The sequence below is a fragment of the Dipodomys merriami genome, unplaced genomic scaffold (assembly GCF_024711535.1).
Source record: "Dipodomys merriami isolate MVZ:Mamm:240054 unplaced genomic scaffold, mDipMer1.0.p SCAF_6, whole genome shotgun sequence".
In the NCBI taxonomy this organism is placed as follows: domain Eukaryota; kingdom Metazoa; phylum Chordata; class Mammalia; order Rodentia; family Heteromyidae; genus Dipodomys; species Dipodomys merriami.
The window spans coordinates 2,122,194-2,142,992 of record NW_027206179.1 but is presented as its reverse complement, the minus strand read 5'-3'; the positions used below and the strand labels follow the sequence as shown (position 1 = coordinate 2,142,992).

At 43.1% G+C, this 20,799-nt stretch overlaps 1 protein-coding gene across 1 annotated transcript; it reads left to right on the top strand.

Annotated features, from left to right (window-relative positions):
* Nucleotides 1-932: 932 nt before the first annotated feature.
* Nucleotides 933-13,978, top strand: LOC138813614 (vomeronasal type-2 receptor 116-like). Its single transcript, XM_070002014.1, has 9 exons — nucleotides 933-1,173; nucleotides 1,638-1,708; nucleotides 1,847-2,013; nucleotides 7,455-7,743; nucleotides 8,120-8,948; nucleotides 9,031-9,038; nucleotides 10,325-10,531; nucleotides 11,557-11,680; nucleotides 13,062-13,978. Exons 1-9 carry the CDS (start codon nucleotides 933-935, stop codon nucleotides 13,976-13,978), a joined length of 2,853 nt encoding a protein of 950 aa, XP_069858115.1.
* The last annotated feature ends 6,821 nt before the right edge of the window (nucleotides 13,979-20,799 follow it).

Below are 20,799 nucleotides of genomic sequence, written 5' to 3'. Positions count from 1 at the left end.
CAGACAGAGAGACAGACAGATAGAGAGAGATGCATTAACACCCAACAAAGATCCCTAAGTTTTCTCTCATTTTTGAAATGTAGGGAGAAGAAGGCTTAGAGTACTACACTAGATATGAATGACAATGAAGTAGAAATTGTTAGCTTCGCCAACAAGAAAACCTCATACATGGTTCAGGCAGAAAAGGCAAACTGCCTACCCACAGAAGATGGAAGAGCATGGAAAAGACAGAGGAAAAGGAAAAAGAGGAAAAGAGAAAGAGAGAGAAGGGGACTTGTGCTGAGCCAGGACCACAAGGGATGTGGAAATGACCACAGAGTCTGGGGAACTTCTCACTGTCCTATGGAGGTGTGACAAGGGTGGTTCAGGAAGTGACCTCCGTGGATGAGAAGTGACCACAGAGTGTGGGGTCCTTTACTGAATTACAGTCAGGTGATTGACAGGTGACTACTGGTTTCAGGAAGGGGAAGGGGAAGTAGGGAGGGCCTGTTCTCTTGGGCATATTCAACAGAAATAGAGTAATAGATGAAGAGAACAGGATAAATGTTTCTCGTGTAAGCCAGCCACAAGTGGCTCATACTGGTAATCCTGGGTATAGAAGCAACAAAGATTTTTAACTCAGATCCCAAGTCAGGCTAGGCCCCAGCACTGATGCTCTTACAAGGTCTTCCTGACTACCATCACCAAATAGCATTTGCATCCTTACTTTTCCAACTTACATTTGCCAAGCCCTTCCTCATAAATATATGCAGCCAGATCACCAAACCAGCCACCATGGTGAACTCTGTGCAGAGCAGGACCCTATGCTGTGACCTTGATTTCACTTCTATTATGAGGAACTAATAGAGAAGACAGATAGGGAGACATGGACAGAGCTGGCACCACACAGTTGTACAAGTGGTAACAAGAATTCCCAGAGCACTCTGGACATGATGGGAACACAGCAGAGCAAGACCCATCCATACACCCACAGCTACCAGGATCCTCAGTGGGCAAGCCTGCTATGTTCCCAGAAAGTCACAGATCATAGAACATCTCTGTCTAACAGTGGAACACCACAATATATTGATAGGTGCAGTCTGATGATCAACGACATGCAAGCACTGAAGAAGTTCAAGGTTCAGAGTGCAAATGTCCAATTGGATATGTGCATTGACATTGCAGTATCGATCTGTAATGGTTCAATTCAGGGAGACTATTGGTAACTCCAGCAGTAAATAAATGCATTAACCACTTCTGGATATTTATGCATGTGCAGTTGGTATGGAAAGCTGAATGGTTCATTTCAGCAAACTTCTGTGGCTCACTTGGCCCTGGATTTTGAGGCTGCCCATCCTTGTTTGAAGGTGCTCCAATAACTCTGATTGGGCCTTTTCTGGCCATGGCACTCTATGACCATTTGACCTTCACATGGCATCTTCTGGTGTCATCCATTCCCATCATCCCTAGTGACCCTTGATTGGTTGTGCTTTTTTCTGTTCAACTTTTTGCTTTCAAACTAATTTGTGAACAACTCAACAAGAAAGGAATCTATTCCTGGAGTTTCATTATCTACAGTCTTGGAGGAAATCACAGTCCTGAGGGAGTGGAGAGGAAGATTGTACACATGTTTTCTAACTTCTGTTTTGACCTTGAAGCCAGACCCCAGATGCAGAGCCAGAGGGCAGAACGGGCTCTGTATTCCTCTAGGACAGTGGAGGCCTTCCAGGTAACAAGAAGCCACAAAAACTGAAGATCCATTTAGACACCTTCCTGACACAGAAATCAGAGTCTGCATCCAGAATCACAGCTCCAGGTCAAAGCAGCAGAAATGTTCCTTGTGGCTCTGACACTGCTTCTCCTCCAGCATCCACACCTGGTCTGTTCCTCTGAAGATGGCCGACAGATTTGCACAGAGAAATGTGTGTTACGCAGCAGCGGAGATGTGGTCATTGCTGGATTTTACCCCCTCTATTCTTGGGAATTCTTCGTTCAAAGCTTGAATGACCCTACCCTGCAGCAACAGAACATTCAGTAAGTGATTTCTTGAGTTTCCTTAAATTGTGAATTTTCTCTTTGGGTAACAGTCAGAGGTGGGGGAAGTTGGGACACAATGTGCTCTGCATCTTCTACACTGCCCTCACTACAACAGCTCTACTTCATTTCAGATTTTCCTGATGAATATTTTTCTTTCATCCAAGGGTACAGAGTTTTCTGTCTGTCTTCCATTCCACTCCCCTTTCCAGAGATATCCGACCACCCCACCATCACTGTGACTCCTCCACTCATCACTGTTACTCAGGGTCACTGGGGTGACCAAGAGTCCATACAAAGACACTAAAGAGCAATGTCCCCATCCATAGTGCAAAGGCCAGGGAATCTTCCATCCATTCTGTACTTTACACTTTGCAAAATAGGACCAATGTTTGGACCTCCTTCATAGCAACCTTTGTTAAGATACACATGCAGTGTCTGCTTCTGGGGCTATTTCATGTCACCAAAGCTCTGGGAATGGGGAGCTGCTGGTCAGATCAGTAATAAGAGATTGAAGATATGTTTGATTTTTTCCTGTAAACTAATGTAAGTAAACATCTGCCCTGATGTCCATGTCTTGGCCTGTGTCCCATGTCATTCCCAGAAGCTCTGCTTCCATTCCTTGTTCTCCAACATCTTCCAGGCTTCTTTATTTTTCCCTGATCATAACTTCCTAAACTAGATTTGAATGTTTTTTTCATATATATTGTCAGTAATGGGGCTTCAACTCTGGGCTTCGATGCTGCCCCTGTGCTATTCAACTTAAGACAAGTGTTCTACTGCTTGCACCACAGTGCCACTTCCAATTTTTTAGTGGTTTATTAGAGATAAGAGTCTCATGAACTCTCCTGCCCTGGCTGGCTCTGAACCCTAATCCTCAGATCTCAGCCTCCTGAGTAACTAGAATGACAGGCGTGAGCAAAGGTGCCTGGCTGTTTCATATGTTTTATACACACTTTCATTCAGGCATTTGACCCAGGTGAGCTCACTACTTTCAGATCTATAGAATTCTCTGTAAACTAGGGAAGTCATGGATGAATCTTCTCAGACAAGTTGTGTGGAAACACCCTGTATAGGGTTGTTTTAGGAAAGGAATACTTTATTGAATGAGAGGTATGTGACAGATATTGAAGCCAACTTAACCTGGTGAGGATTTGAGTGAGAAAGATGGGGCTCATGTGTAAACCCAGCATTAGAAACATACCCCATGGGAGGTAGAAAATGTCAGAGCTATCCTCTTCTCTGTCCATTCTCTAATTGAGCTGTGTGTGTGTGTGTGTGTGTGTGTGTGTGTGTGTGTGTGTGTTCACACATACTCTGATACTCAGGCGTCATCTCAAGTCCTGATGACTGTCCCTTAGCATTTTTTCTGTCCTGGTTGGCACTCTACCGCTTGACCTACAGCTCTGCACCAATTTCTGTTGAGTTGCTTGCACATAAGACTGTCACAGACATTCCTGCCCAAAGTGACTACAAAACATAATTCTCCTATATCAGCCTCCTTAGTAATTATAATTACAGGCCTTAGCCACCAGTTCCCAATTCATATTTAGTATTACTGACATTCTAGCTGTCAAGCATCAGAGTTAAATTGTACACAAGGACATCAGCAAACATCCATGAGAGTTGAGATTCTATGAGAATTTCCCCAAAATGATTACAATGAATGCTAGAAGAACTCATTGTTCTGGAACATTCTTGATTCATATTGGCATGTGATACCATCTGCCCTTTGAAATGTCTCAGATTTACACCAGTGGTCTGGCTTTGTGCCTGTCTTTCCAGGCAGGCTTCAGTGTTCCTGAGTCTGTGGTGACTTCCACAATGGCACCACTAGAGGGAGGCCAGGCCTTGTGAGAAGTCAGCTGTGAGGTGATAAACCACTTCAGTACCAGAGAAAACCAAAGGCAATTTTGGTGACAAATACTCTGTGGTTCTAAAAACTGCAAGAGAACTGTAATGAATCATGGGTCCAAGTATGCCTCCTCCTGGGTGCACAGGGGGAACATATGCCTCGTCCACAGGGAATGGCCTTGTGAGTGGATTCTGCCTAGCAGTGGCAAGATCTGTGTGCTAGACCAGGTCTTAGTCACAGCTGTGGCCACCAGAACTCTATTACACCTGGAATACCAACCAGCAGGGTCACCAAAACAGATGAAGGTTATTGAAGTTTCCTTCTAAAAGTTGGGACTCTTCACTTGGAATCCTGGACTTTGATCTCAGAAGAAGAAATTTTACACAAATAACAACCATAAGAAAATGTGGCAGAGCTTTACTGAGTAAGGAAGCAAACAAACAAGCAGGTAGACAAACAGGAAACAGAAGGCAAAGACACACTCTAACTGAGGAGAGACACACAGCTCTTGGGCTGCCATGGGTATTCAGATGGTAAAGGCAGAAGGTCTGACTTCAAAGTTAGACAAACATAGGTCTGTCATCTTTGCACTAATCATTCCTGGTGTTACATTTTCTGATTTTCTGATTGTTTTGACCATCCTTTCCAGATGATTATCCTTGAGGGAAAAAAGGTGTGCTGTTGTCTGTAGGGTAGGACATTGCTTAAGTTTGGGGAAAGCATTTTGGGGGGAAGGCATACACAGTACAAGACAACTGTTAATTCATATGATGAGAAATGCATCTTTCAGGAAGCAATGCAACCTGTCATCTCTCTTTGAAGTAAAGATAGTAGCCCTGTGTTTCTAAATCACATGTTTCTGAGTTGCCTCCTCTAGGAGTCTTTTTTTTTTCAATTTATCCAGCTTCTCTTTGTGCTCAATGACTTTTTTCCCTTAATCTTAAGATATGTAGATGGATGAATAGCTCTCTATTTGCTGTGAGCCTCCAAAACCTCATTTTTTACTAATCTATTCTACTCCACTTTCCCTTAAATGACTTCATTCCCTTAACATTAAGGGAAGTAGATGGACAAGCTTTAAGCTCGAGTTTTTGAGTTCCTGGCATGCATTAACCTTTTAATCATCTTCCTTAGTCTATCCTGCCTGAGTACAGCATCCTCTGTCCACTGCAATCAAGAGCAATACAGTGCTAGGTGAGCACTAAGATCGACTCAGGTTGAATGTGGTAGAGGTGCTTTCAGGCGCCTAGATGGCCACAACCATACACAATTAGTCATAGCAAGAACAGAATACAGATTGTCTGGTGGTAGATGACTTTCCCAGGTACTGAGGTGCTTACAGAGGACTGCCAGAGGCTGCCCTGGCTATAGAGTCATGGCACAGTTCTACTGCTATCACTTGACCCACACTAAGCTATGGGACAATATCACCATCTTACTTCCCTGTCTTATCCATGCCAAGTAGGATGGAGATCTATGCTGTGTCACAGCAGCTTGGTAAGGTTTGTAAAGGAAGCCATAAGCCAGGCATGGGTGGCGGATGCCTATAATCATAGCTACTTAGGAGGTTGAGGTCTGAGGACCAGGGTTCAAAGCCAACCCAGGCAGAAAAGTCTGTGAGACTTTTATCTCCAATAAAACATCAGAAAGCCAGAAGTGGTGCTGTGCCGCAAGTGCTAGAGAGCTAATCTTGAGTTGAAGACTTTAGGGTCAGATCCCAGGCCTAGAGTTCAAGCCCCACAACTGGCAAAAGAAAAAAGGAAGCCACAGGGACATCTTGGTGAACACCACCATGCACTCAGGCTATGGAGCATCCAGAAAGCCCAAACTGACATGTGGATACACTTAAGCCACACTCTAGCTTATGCTGCTGTAGACCATTGCACACTGGATTCCTATAGCGACGTCAGTTTCTGCCTGGTGCCATCTTGAGCACTGTCTTTCTAGGGCAGTGGTCCCTGAGATGATTCACTGAGCAACAAGACTGGGACTGACCAGATGACAACAGAGTCACATAGCCACAGTGCCTTCACCAGGTTAAGTAGGAAGACAGATGTCAGCCTACTCCACCCATGGTGGAAACTGATGCAAATGGCATTTGGCTCTGCCTCAGGGACCTTCCAACACCTCCTGAAAGATTCTAATGGAAGCTGAGATGCCAGAACCAAACAGTGCCTCTAGTTTATTCTGGATTATTAGTCTAACCGTGACATGCCTGACAAAGGGTTCTAAGAAAAACCCTGACCCACTCTTATGCCATGCTTACTAGAAGATTGTATCCCATACCTGCTGCCGTTCACAAGATTGGAGGAGGGAGATTGTAGCAGTGTCTTTCTTCTCTGCCTAAAATAGTTCTAGCGGCACAATCTAAAGGTCTGGACCCAAGAGCATTGATTATAAGCACTTCCCCAGCACTGGTCTCAGTGTAGGAGATGATGCTGAGATTTAAGTTTAATTCTTTCTATCCCTGCAATGTCAGAGGGTTTCTGCCCATACTGAGCTACTAATGCTCATGAAGGGGAGGAACATGGAAATGGCTTCTTCCAACATTTCTCACACATCCTTTTCTGTTGTTTGTTTGACTAGAGAAGTATCCTCCAGTCCACACCCCCTGACTCTCGTCTGTTCTTTGTTGGGTGAGGTAATCTTCATGTTCTAATTTCCTGGGCTGCCATCTTGCTCTGATTCTAGGAATCCCCTTGAATGATGACATACTCTGAGTCACCTTAGTGTGTCTCTACCACATCAAATGAATTGTATTTCTCTGTTTTCTTTTTCTTTTTTTCGTTCTTTTTTTTTTTTTTTTTTGCCGGTCATGAGGGCAGAATTCTGGGTCTGGGCGCTGTCCCTCACTTCTTCAGCTCAAGGCTTGTGCTCTACCACTTGAGCCGCAGCACCACTTCTGGCCTTTTCTGCTTAGATGGTGCGGGGGAATATAACCCAGAGCCTTATACATACAAGGAAAGCACTCTACCACTGAGCCACCTTCCCAGCCCTTCTTTGTATTCTTTACTTTCCTCACAAGGCAAGATTCACTTCTTTGCAGAAGGATGCCTCATTGGCAAAAGTGTGGCAAGCAAGTACAGAGACAAGGCAGCCTGTTTTCCTATTTACTCCTAACACAGCAGGCCCTGCCTCTCTGCTGATATTGGTTGAACTCAGGTGGACAATCTGCTCCCAATTTGAGTTGTATTTCTTAGGAATTTCTTCATATGCACAGCTAATTCAAGGTACTCAATGGCTTAGTATGTGAGGTGGGCATGCACCTATGTCCCAACAGGCAGCAGCGTTTTCACATATCTACAGGTGACAGAGAGGAAAAGCCACCTTGCTCATCCCTCCTCCTCTCTCTGCAATCTCAGAAGAATAGTCATCTCATACATGCTAATCAAGGTCTGTTCAGGAGCACTTCCAATTCCAAGAACTTGTCCAACACTCCAAATAATAATGCCCTCCTGTTGGAAGATAGGATCTACATCTACTAGTGTGTGTAGAGTTACGCATTTGATTAAACAAAGTCAAGAGATTTGCAGTTAATCATTTGTAATGCTCCTATACCTACCCAAATGTTGTGTCCTCTGTGCAGGATCATTTTAAAGAAATACCAATTGCTTCTCACCCTGCTGCTGGCTGTGGAGGAGATCAACAAGAATCCCCATCTGCTGCCCAACATGACTCTGGGATTTGAGATCTATAGTGCACACTACTCAGGTACTGATCTGTTAGAGGATCCACTCACCTGGCTGTCTGGGAAGAATAAAAACAACCCTAATTACACCTGCAGAAGAGACAGCAAGGCTATAGCGGCACTCACAGGAACCTCAAGCACATCTGTCCCAATCGGGACTCTGCTGGACATCTACAAACTTCCACAGGTGAGGCGGGGAGGGGTGGGCAGATGTGAAGCCATGTCCAAATGGCCTCTGTCCTCGACAGGCTGAAGAAGAGGTGTTAGCACAAACCCTTCCAAATGCATGATCTCACAGGGAAATGACTCCAAAAGCGGGTGGGACATACACATTTTCATTGCTGCAAATAAAAGGACAGGTTTTAAGAGAGAAAAGGATGACCCAAAGCTCTGAACCTTATCCGTACATGTCTACAAAGTGCTTGGAACACGGGAGATGACTGTGCAAGTGGGATAAGCGAACTTTGCTTCCACCTCTGCCAGTTGTTGTGTAGTTCTCATCAAGACTAAGACTTGCCTATGACTATTCTCTTCCTGGTGTTGTGTTCATTGTTTCCCTGTAGTTCATCTTTGGGACTTTTGATCCTCTCCTGAGTGACCATGAAAAGTTCAGTACTGTCTATCAGATGGCTGCCAAGGACACGGGCCTAGCCCTGGCCATGGTCTCCTTGATGCTTCATTTTAGCTGGACCTGGGTGGGACTGTTCATCACTGAAGACAACTATGGTGTGTGGTTCCTCTCAGATTTGAGAGAAGAGATGGGCAAGATAGGAGTCTGTTTTGCCTTTGAGAACATGATCACTTACAATACCTTCACAGATTACTCAGATGATCTTTCCATGTATCGCCAGATAATGGACTTATCAACCAATGTGATTATCATTTATGGGGACAGTAAATTTCTTCTAAGCTTTATAGTTAAATTTGGGCATATTTTAATTACAGGGAAAGTCTGGATCATGAACTCACCCTATGATGATGTCACCATTGGTAAAAGATATTTTCTGATCCACTCCTTCCACGCATCTCTCACCTTCTATCATCATCATAGAAACACTGCTGGGTTCACCAATTTTATTCTGACAGATACCTTGTCCAAGAACTCAGGAGATAATTCCCTTCCTAGGTCATGGATTCAGTCTGTTTATTGCATTCTGATTAAGTCTGACTGCAGAGACTTGGGGCACTGTTCATACAATGCCACACTGCATTGGTTGCTGAGGCATATTTTTGACATGACCATGTCAGACGAGAGTTACAACATCTACAATGCTGTGTATACTGTGGCCTATGCCCTCCACCAGATGTTACTTTATCACATGGAAGAGCTACAAGTACACAATGGGCAACCAGGAGCATTTCTCTCTTTACAGGTAATGGCTTTGCTTTTGGGTGACCTACCCTAGGAATACAGACTTTCATAGAAGTTTTCATAGCAAATGGAACCATCTGGCTCCATTTTGGAAAATACAAGAAACAAGGGCTGAGAAGGTGCCTCAGAGATAGAGTGCTTGCCTTGCATGCATGAGGCCTTGGGTTTGGTTCCTCAGTACCACCTAAGCAGAAAAAGTCAGAAGTGGCACTGTGGCTCAGGTGGTAGAGAGCTAGCCTTGAGCTGAAGAGCTGAGGGACAGCACCAGTTCAGGGCGCACACATGACAAAAAAAAAAGTCTTTTCATAATCCTGGTGCTGGTGGCTCATGTCTGTAATCCTAGCTATTGAGGATGTTGAGATCTGAGGATCACAGTTCAAAGCCAGCCCAGGCAGAAAAGTCCATGAGACTCTTACCTCCAATTAACCACTAGAAAATTGGAAGTGACACTGTTGCTCAAGTGGTAGAGCACTGGCCTTGAGCTGAAGAGCACAGGTACAGAGCCCAGACCCAGAGTTCAAGCCCCACAATCAACAAACAAAAAGAAAATAAAATACAATAGACAGTGGGCCTGTTGTGCTCTCCATGAAATGACTGTAGAGCTATGAAGACAAGCTCTTGAAGAACGCTGCATCCATGACAAGGAAGTGCTGTGGAAAAACCATCCCCATTTCAATAGCATATATCCACATTGTCCTTGTACCTTTTTAAAATAACAGACCAAGGGTGACTAGTTCTTGAAAACCTAATATTGTCTGGACACAAGTGGTTCACACTTGTGGCTCTCTCCTGACTAAAATTAACCACCAAAGAGCCACAGGTGGATCTGTAGTTCAATTGATCAAATGTTTATTATGAAAAGGAAAAAGAATCAAGTTGAGTGTCTAGGCCCTGAGGTGGAGCCACACGACAGGATACACACACACACACACACACACACACACACACACACACACACACACACACACACATTGAACTAAGTCTTGCTTAAGGTAATATTTCATAGCTCTCATAAACCTTCTATGATTCTACTTAGTTTATTATTTACCTTGATTTCAGACTGACTGTCTGATCAGAATCATAAAATAATGCACTTCAGAAAGGCAGTTGAGATATGTCATATTGTAATTCATTATTTGGTTGGATGTGGCTGGAGATTCATTCCCTTGAAATTGAGTTTCTGCATCCCATCTTGGATTACCAGGCTTTAGAAACTTCTTAACATGTTAGTCTGCTGTGGGCCTGCATTTGATACAGTTGGTTGGATTCCTGTGGTGTGCCTGTATCAGGTGGTAGGAATGAGGAGTAATCCATTGTTCTGGGGTTCTGTGATAACACTGGGAAGCACTTCACCATACTATAATGTCCCTTTTAGCTGCATCCCTTTTTGAAGAAGATCCAATTTACCAATCCTGTTGGAGACCAAGTGGTTTTGAATGAGGAAAGAAAACTGGAGGCAGAGTATGACATTAAGAGCTTTTGGAATTTTCCAGAAGGTCTGGGACAAAGGGTGAAAGTTGGCGAGTTTTCTCCATTTAGGCCACATGGTCAACAACTGATTTTGTTTGAAAATCTGATAGAGTGGCCCATAGGAATTACCAAGGTGGGTCATTTCTGCATTTTTCCCTCTCTCTTTTTTTAAAAAAAAGTATTGTTATTAGGAAGTAGTTGTAGAAAGAGCTTACAATTCCCTAAGTGAAGTTATGAGTACAATGCTTGTAGACAATGCCACCACATCCTTATTTCCCCCCCCAAGGTTAGTCATTTCTAGCCATAATGTCATGATCTATGCATAAATATGCAATAAGCTTATTCTGTTTTTGACCATGTCCAATAAAAGTGAGACTCAGGCTCAGTGGTGTACATTTCACAAGGTCTGTTTCTGGAAATTACTTACTAACAGATTCATGAAGGGATTAGGAGAACATATCATTACAATATGTTGTTCTATGTTTGCATATTGAATATCATAAAAGGTGAATGACACCTGTGAAGCATCATTCCAGCACTGTGACAAAATATCTGAGGTAATCAAATGAGAAGGCAAAAGGACTTGCTTTGCTTCTGCCTGGAGATTTCACACCATGGTTGGGTAAATGCTGCTTTTGAGTCTGCGTGTTGAGACAGGATGTAATGAAAGGAGCATCTGCCAGTGAAGTTCACCCACCTCATGGCAGCTGGGAAGCCAAGAGAGATGTGAATCGCCCTGGGTACAGCAGCACCTCCAAAGTAATTAGCCAGGATTTAGAGTGTGGGTTTGAAATTTCTCTGAGTGATTTTCCTCTCATGCTCTTGTTCATCTGCTCACAGATGAATAAAAGAGAACATACATCATCACCTGAAATCAAGAATGGGATGCAGGATTAACTTTCATTTCCTATTTTCCTAGAATTAACATCCAGCTCTTAAAGGCTGCATGACTTCCCGATAGCATGAGGGGCTGGGTGTCAAGGCCCCATATGTTCTTCAGGTCATGTTAGATGAAACTCTAAGAAGGCTCAATCAATAATTGGCTCTGTGTATATAAAGATTATGGGTTTTGATTATCTTTTCCCCGAAAGCACTGGAGTGTCTGGGATGTCAGGTCAAAGGATGAAGAGTCATTAACCTTCATCTGTCTGTTCTCAGACTCCTCAGTCTGTCTGCACTGAGAGCTGTGGTCCTGGATTCAGGAAGGCCTCTCTGGAGGGAAATGCTACCTGTTGCTTTGACTGCATTCTTTGCCCAGAGAATGAGATTTCTAATGTGACAGGTGAGTCTGTCACTTATGGAGAAATTCCCATCTCCTTTCCTAACCTTAAGTCCATCCAAGCCAGTGGAACGATCGACATTCGCACGGCAGAAACACACATGCACCTTCATGCAGAATTCCATGGCTACCATAAACCATACTTCTTAGAAGAAACAACCCACTGTCCCTCCATTACAAGTCTGATTGTATTTTCTAATCTATTACAGGCTTCATCTTGAGAATACCCCTGTACCCCTCTCCTCGGTCACAAGTTTTGTATTTAAAGAAAACAGACAAAAACAAAAGAAACAAAATATCAAGGACCAGTTGTTGCTCTTTGAAATGATGTGGAATTGTGGGTCTAACACAGCCTTTCATTACTGAGTGCCCATTGCTGCTCTTTCTAGTTAAATTTTACTTTCTATTTAGCATAACTAATAATACAAGGGACTTTGTTATGATTACTCCATATCTGACACTGGCACTACATTGACTAGCAATTACTCAAAAGTAATTGATTCAGAAGTAGTTTACCATCTCCATTTCATTTCCCTTCTCCCTCCTCCAGCTGATCTTCCCAGACCCTCTCATATCAGTGGAGGAGCATTGTTTTTGACACAGATCAAATACTCAGGAAGTTTGTGTAAGGAGTGTAAGGAGTAGGTTGAGGTTTGGATTAGACCCTCTTGTTAAATTGAAGTGGTTGGGGCTGATTCTATATTTTCCATTATTTCTGGAATGAGTAGCAGAGAGCCAGAGTGGTATGCCATGTCAAGAATGCAGCACATAATGCTAGGTAATTATATATTACACCTGCAATCCAAGGTAATCAGGAAGTTGAGATTTGAAGATAGAGCTTCGATGCAATAATGGGCAGGAACCTCAATACAAAACTTTTCCACAATTAAGCACTCAATAAGCTGGAATTTGAGCTGTGGCTCAAGTGGTAGGGTAGTAGTTTTGAGCATGAACACTCTGGAAAAATACCCAGGACCAGAGTTCCTGCACTGTAGGAAAGACAGAAATAAAGAAAGATAGAAAGACAGAAAGACAGGAAGGAGGGAAGGAGGGAAGGAAGGCAATAAGGAAGGAAGGAAGGAAGGAAGGAAGGAAGGAAGGAAGAAAGGAAGGAAGGAAGGAAGGAAGGAAGGAAGGAAAAGAGGGAGGGAAGGAAGGAAGGATATAAACAGAAAAAAGAAAAAGGGAGGAAGGAAAGAAAAAACATGAGAGAGAAACAGATTTCACCTGAAGGTATTTTGATATAGAGAGTCACAGTACTTCTTACTGAAAGCAATACAGGTCACCTCGAGAATCAGGGAAAATGAGCTGCTTGAGTGGAGGTGGATGAGAGGAAAGAGAAATTACTGATCGCAGACTAATAATGATTCTCACTCCTCACCAGACATGGAGCAGTGTGTCAAGTGTGCAGATCACCAGTTTGCCAACACCCAGAAAAACCACTGCCTAATGAAAACTGAGAGCTTCCTGGCTTATGAAGACCCCTTGGGCCTGGCTCTGATCTGCACAGCTCTCTGCTGCTCTGCACTAACAGCTGCTGTCCTTGGGGTGTTTATCAAGCACCAAGACACCCCCATTGTCAAGGCCAATAACCGGACCCTCAGCTACATCCTGCTCATCTCCCTCACCTTCTGCTTCCTCTGCTCCTTGCTCTTCCTTGGCCGTCCCCACACAGCCTCCTGCATCCTCCAGCACACCACATTTGCAGTGGTCTTCACTGTGGCTGTCTCCACAGTCCTGGCCAAAACCATCACTGTGGTTCTGGCCTTCACTCTTACTGCTCCAGGGAGAAGCATGAGGCAGTTACTGGTGTCCCGGGCTCCTAACCTCATCATCCCCATCTGCACTCTCATCCAGGTGACTCTCTGTAGCCTCTGGCTGGGAATCTCTCCTCCCTTCATTGACACAGATGCACACTCTGAATATGGCCACGTCATCATCCTGTGCAACAAGGGTTCCCTCACCGCCTTCTACTGTGTCCTGGGATACCTGGGTGCCCTGGCCATGGCCAGCTTCACGGTGGCTTTTCTGGTCAGGAACCTGCCTGACACCTTCAATGAGGCCAAGTTCCTGACCTTCAGCATGCTGGTGTTCTGCAGTGTGTGGCTCACCTTCCTGCCTGTCTACCACAGTGCCAAGGGGAAGGTCATGGTGGCTGTGGAGGTCTTCTCCATCTTGGCCTCCAGTGGAGGTCTCCTGGGCTGCATCTTTGCTCCCAAGTGCTACATCATCTTGATAAGACCTGAGAGAAATTCCCTGCACAGGCTTAGGGAGCGACCACCTGGAGGAAATAAATCTTAAGACGAACATAAATGTTGTCTAGAATGCTTACAGGTTCTGAGACAAATCTATACAATTTTGTCAGTCAAAATTAGTTTGACCTGAGGGATTCCTTCAACAAATAAGTTACCCTTACTCATGTTTCTGGTTATGTTAGAGTCAGCGCAAGGTTTCATTTAGACCTCCTAAATTTCCATTTGATCCTGGATGTCCTTTGCTTCCTTCAAAGTAATCTGCCTTTCATGCTATCCGTCATCCATTTGAGTACATTGTCTACTGTGATTCTTCCATTCCCTTTATGTGGGCTATATCATTGCTTGAATATCCATATATTGCTAAATTCACTGATATATGAACATTCATCTTGGTTAAATTTTCCATGCTTTGGTTACAATTTCTTGAGTATATTTTCTGAGATTGTTGTACATTTCTGTTCACATCTTTCCTGTTTTGCAATATTCAGTAGAATGTGTTTTCCTAAGAAACTTCTCTCCTCTCTCCCTCTCTGTCTCTTTCCTCTCTCTCTCTCTCTCCTCCCCCTCACCCACCCCTCTGTCTTTCCTCTCTTACTCTCTACCTTTAGAAATTTAGATCAGGATATTAATCAGCACCAATTTCCTATGGGAATCTGTATGTGTTCTTTTTCCTGGAAAATGGGACAGGGCATCAACGTGACTTATGCAGAACCACTAGAGGAATAGTTTGATTATTGGTCCTTATTTCTCACTGGAAGATGAAGGTAGAGAGTGCATGACTGTCTGAGCTGAGCCTTGTCATCTTAGCCCTAAGTATCCTCAATAGTAATAGATAGAAAAAGAGCAAAGGATCCCAAAACAGGGGGAAATACCATAGATCATGCTCAGACTCAATATCTGTGAATGTTCTTTATATAGTAAGAGAGAAGGAACAATTCAACCATTCAGAAGACTCCCTGAAGAAATCAGAATCTGTTGCCTGTTTGTTTGGAGTGGTAATTGAGGCTCCTTGACGTGCCATTTTTCTTGTGATTCTATGGCTTGTTCTGCTCACTTGGAAATGGCAACAGAGCAGTCAATGAAAAACCTAGAGAATAGTTCTCAAAATGCTCTAGAAACACTACTGGTAAGCATGCTGAATGGAAAGGGCCCCTTTAGTGGCAGAGTACAAGGGAAAAGCTATAAGGGAAAAATTGGGAATCCAGATGTGAAAGAAGTTAATGAGGCAAAGAAGGGCCAGATGCTCTTAGTTGGACAGAGCTAGGGGGTACTTGAGGAGTTTCTGAAATCTGCAGGGAGGTATAGAGCGTCCCTGATGAGAAATAATGACCCCCAGGTGTGACTAACATCTGGCATAACTGGGCCTTGTCTTTCAAGGCCCTGTAGCCCTAAGAAGCAAGAGGGTTAAGAAGTAGAGCGGAGGGCTGGGAAGGTGGCTCAGTTGTAGAGCGTTGCCTTGCATGCCTGAGGGCCTGGGTTCGATTCCTCTGTACCAAATAAGCAAAAAGAAAAAAAAAATAGAGTGGATTGCTGGGTTGTTTTTTTTTTACTAAGTCCTAAAAGATATTTATAAATTTTTGTCAACTTAAAAATGTTTATTGTTATTTTAAAGGTGATATACAGGGGGGTTACTGTTATACAAGTCAGGGAAAGAATATGTTTGTCTTTGGACAATGTCTCCACTTTCCCTGCTCTTTCCCAGTTTGTCCCTCCATTTCCACCCACAACTTGTATAGTTCCTTTGCCACATAGTGTCTAGTGAGTACAACTGCTGTATTGGTTCACTCTTTGTCCCTCCATTTCCTAATCAAATTGAAAAGGTCTCACCTCTTAATAGTGTCATATTGGAGAAGACACAAACCACAGCAAGGACAAAGCTGAAGGAAGAGCTGTGGATCTGAAAAAAAGAGAAGTTTAGGTGGTAGAAAATCATTGCCTTTTTAAAATCAGGTGGTAAGAAAAATCAAAGCAATGCTTTAGAAAGAATGATTTAACACTGTAATGCTGGAGGGGATAATGAAATGAGAACAAACTGAAGAATAAGTAAATCGAAGTAGAGATTTTGTATCTTTACATTATTTATTGCAAAGAATATGTGTTCAATATGTAACAGTATGGCAGATTTTACTAGATTAAGTTAAGTCTAAACTACAAACATACAAATAATTGACTAAAAATGGTACACTTAGGAGAGGATTCTGAGGATATAGATCCTTTGAACAACTAATGAGCAGGATGCTTGATATTGGCTCAGCTGAAAGGCTGAAGCAAAGGAGGTCATATTGAAGAAAAACTAGGAGATAGGTTGAGATTGGTCAAGACCTTTTGTAGGATTTGGCCAAAATAATGGGGGTGGTCTCTAAAGCCTTGAGGCAATACTGTCTGAGTTTAGTTGCTGAGCCTGGAGAGTATCTGGTTCTTTCCTAGGTGAAGGCAAAGATGGGTCTGGAGGTGAGTTGTAAAGGGATAATAAAGAAGATGTCCTTTAAATCAAACACTGAAAAGACTGGGGAGTTAGAAATATGGGAGAGGAAGTTTGGATAAATGGGAACAGATGAGATGACTCTCTAATTAATTTTTCAGGGTCCTGAAGCAAGCAGTAGGAGCCATTAGGGTTTTTTAATTCCTAAAATGGGGGTTTGTGGCAAGAGTGAATGGGAATCAGGAGAGAGGCAGAAAGAAGCTGAAGGATAATGGGCTTTAGCTCTCAGCGGGTAGCAGGAAACAGGGGATATTCGTTTGGGGTTGAAAAAGAAAAAAGATGTGAGAGCTTTAAGAGTAATAAGAACTGGGTCATGGTGGGAGGCAATGGCAGGAGGGGGGTGTGGTGAAGTGTCCCAAACTAAGGGGATTTACTCTTGCAAGGGGAGTTGAGGGAGCAGAAGATTAGGTTTTGGGTGGGGGCTTGTTCGAGTCTGGTTGATCTGGAGGAGAAAATAGTGGTGGATTTTAAGGGTGGATATATAAGGAAATGCTTAATTTATAAAGCAGGTCCCTTCCTAACAGAAGCAGAGCATCCTGAGGCATAATGAGGAAGAACGGCTGAGAGTATGTTTCCAAACCGGCAAGGTACAGCAAGAGTGCGGAGCTGCTTAAAAGGAGTCCCTGTAGCACTCCCCTCCCCAGTAACTGTTAAATTGGAGAGGGTGGAAGAACCTCTCCAGGAGGACAGAAGGGACATCAATGCCCCAATGACCAGAAGAAAATCAATATAGCTCGGCAGCGTGGCTCACACCTATAAACCTCTGGTCTTCCAAGACCCTGAGTGCAAATCTCAGGACAGGCACAAAACAAAAAATAATAATAATAATAATAAGTAAAGATAAAAATATGACGACCTCAGTATTTTCACAATAAAAAAATAAAAAATATGATGATCTCTCAGGAGGATGAAGCAATACCGGGATTCAGGTAGCTAACTGAAATGCCTCAATAGTCCAATAGATAATGATGATGATGATGATGATGATGATAATCAAGATCATATATTGAGGAGCAGTAGGAGGGGAGGAGGGGGAAGAAGAGGACCATACTTGTATTTACTAAATTCCTATACTACATAGATATTATCTCTTCTGTTATTTGTCTCAACAGCAAAGTACCATTAAAAATGAGGGATTTGGGGTTGGCTAAGTGGTAGAGTGCTCGCCTAACATGTATGAGGCCCTGGGTTCAATACCTTAACTCCACATAAGGACAAAAAGCCAAAAGTGGCACTGTGGCTCAAGTGGTACAACGATAGTCTTGAGCTGAAGAATTGAAGGACAGCACCCAGGCCTAGACATCAGGCCCCATGACCAATAAACAAAAAGAAGGATTTATCCCAATCTGCTCAGTTATCATTTTCAGCTAATGTTGAAAAACAGCTTTGAACTACAAGCCTGTATTTAGAGTTGTCCATGAATTATATATATATATATATATATATATATATATATATATATATATATATATATATATATATATATATATACACACACATATATTTTTTTACCTGTCCTGGGGCTTGAATTCAGGGCATGGGCACTGTCCCTGAGCTTCTTTTATTCAATGCTAGTAAGTTACTACTTGAACCACAACTCCACTTTCAGCTATGTTGGTAATACATTGGAGATAAGAGTCTCATGGACTTTCTTGCTAGGACTGACTTTAAACCTAGATTCTCAGATCTCACCCTCTTGAGTAGCTAGGATTACAGATGTGAGCCACAGGCTTACAGTGATCATTTTTTAATAATGACAGTTGCCCTACTATACATTACTAAGGACTAAATTCTGATTTGGGACATTTGGCTCCATGTTGTGGTACAGGGTTTCAATTAAATACTCTGATATTCACAAAACTCTGAGAAGCAAGCTAAGTACAGCAGTAGCATATCGAAGATCACAGGTTCTTTCATATCAGATGAGTTTTGAATTCTAGGAACTGATTTTTTGTGTGCCTGTTCTAGAGCTTGAACTTAGGGCTTTGTGCTCTCACTTGGCTTTCTTACTTAAGTTGAAATCTCCACCACTTGAGTCATAGCTTCACTTCTGGCTTTTTGCTAGTTAATTAGAGATCAAAGTCTTATGGACTTTTCTGCCCAGGCTGGCTTGAAGCTGAGATACTCAAATCTCACCCTTCTGAGTAGCTAGTATTACAGGTGTGAGCCATCAGCACCATGGGCATAGTTTAAGACATTTCAAATGGCAGAGAGGTCATAAGGTGAGTCTTTCTCATGTGGTGTGATTTATTACTCAGGATTCTGTCAAGAAATAAAATCCCAACTGGTAACTTTAATGGAGAGAGTGGAATGTGGACAATTGGTTGGATGGATGGTGACATCAGGGTAAATGCAAGATCAGGACAATGCATTCATAAACATATTCGTTGAAAGGAACTTCTGACCACCACAGGTGGCTTACATAGTTCTGCTCTGCAATTTCCACAGGGCACTTTGAATCTTCCTGTTCCTCAGGCTGTAGATAAAGAGGTTCAGCACAGGGGTGACCAAGCTGTACATCACTGAGGCCATTGCACATTTCCTTGGAGAATAGGACACTGTTGACTCTAGGTACATACAAATGGCAGTTCCTCCCTGCTAATGTGATTCTCAGAATAGAAGAAATTATTGTTTAGTAAGACAAAAATAATCCCAGAGATGTGTAGGGAGCCAGGGCAAATGCCATTACAAGATGGCGCCCACTCCCTTGCAGCTTTGAGGTAACCACTCCATTTCAGGCGGTGCTTGGCGGGACGGTGGGTCCTGGGCTCTGCGCATGCGCGAGCCACGTAGAGTCCCCAGCCAATCCCGTGGCACCTGGTGACGGTGAAAGGCAGACGACCAATGATAGAAAGACCCGTGTTCCTATTCCCTATATAAGTGGCCATGTTTCGGGTGCACGCTCTCTCGCGCCCAAGCTCTCCTACAACTAAAAGGCTCTCCAATAAAGCGTGATCTGAGAAGACTCCTGGTGTGGTGGTCGTTTTTCCTCGCTGGTCGAGTAGGCGGTCGCTACAGAGATGGGAAAGAAACACAATAGGGAACCCACAAAATATATGATTAGGTTCTTGATGAACATTTCAGAGCAGTCAAAGCTAAACACTTGAGAGGGGTCACAATAACAATGAGGAATATCCACATCCTTGAAGCTGCTAAATGCAGAGTGTGCACCTGTGACTCCAAAACACTAATGAGGAAAGACACCAGAATCAAGAGTGCACAGCCATGAGGGTTCATGATGACTGTGTATTTTAAGGGGTAACAAATGACCCAAACCTGTCACAGGCCATCACGGTTAGAAGCATGCCATCCACATTTCCAAAAATGATAGCAAGAGATATCTGTATGAGGCAGCCCACATAGGAGAAGGCTCTGCTGTGACTCTGTAAGTCCACCTGCATCTTAGGGCAATAGTGTTGATGAGACCAATGCCACTGATGGACAGGACGGAGAGAAGTACATGGGGATGTGGAGGTGGCAGTCAGAGCTGATGACCAGGATGATGAGCAGATTTCCAAGCACAGTGATCAGGGACATGGACAGGAACAGCCCAATAGGATGGATTGTAATTTTGGATCTGCTGAGAGACTCAGGAAAGGAATTCTATGACATATTGCTAGGTTTTGTGCTTCTACATTGCTTGGACACCTGATTTTTTTAAGAAAAAGAATATTCATTGGAGAAAAAAATAGAAGACACAACTAAGTACACACTACTCTGTATGTTTTTTTTTTCATTCAAGTCATCACAAGTAAAATGTTCTCACTTGAAGTCCACACAACTTCAGCAACATTTCTGAGATTCTCATCAGGTAGTTGAGTTGAGGCTGAGATCTGAGGATCAGGGTTCAAAGCCAGCCCAGGCAGGAAATTCCATAGGACTCTTACCTCCAATTAACCACCTAAAACCGAAAGTGGCACTGTGGCTCAAGTAGTAGAGCACTCTCTTTGAGCTGAAGACTGAGGGACAGCACCCAGGCCCAGAGTTCAAGTCCCATGACCGAGGGAAGTTAGTAAATGAAAGCCTTGAGAAAGAGAATTGATGAAACAAATTGGTTTCATTTGGATAAAATATTATTTAAGAAGCAGAAATTGTCTTCAATTTTTATACCCACAAAATGTTCAACTAAGTGGCAGATTGTATGAGTACATCTTGAGTTTCATAAACTGGAGCTAATTATAACATAATTGGCAATAAGGAAGTTGATTAATTATCAAGAAAATCAATAATAACAGATGCTAGTGGGGATGTGGCCAAAAGGAATGTTAGAACATCATTGGTCACATAATATGACAAAAGATATAATATTACATGCACATTACACACACACTAGCATTGGTGCTTGTTATGTCTATGTTTACATATGATGAGCGTGTATCATGACA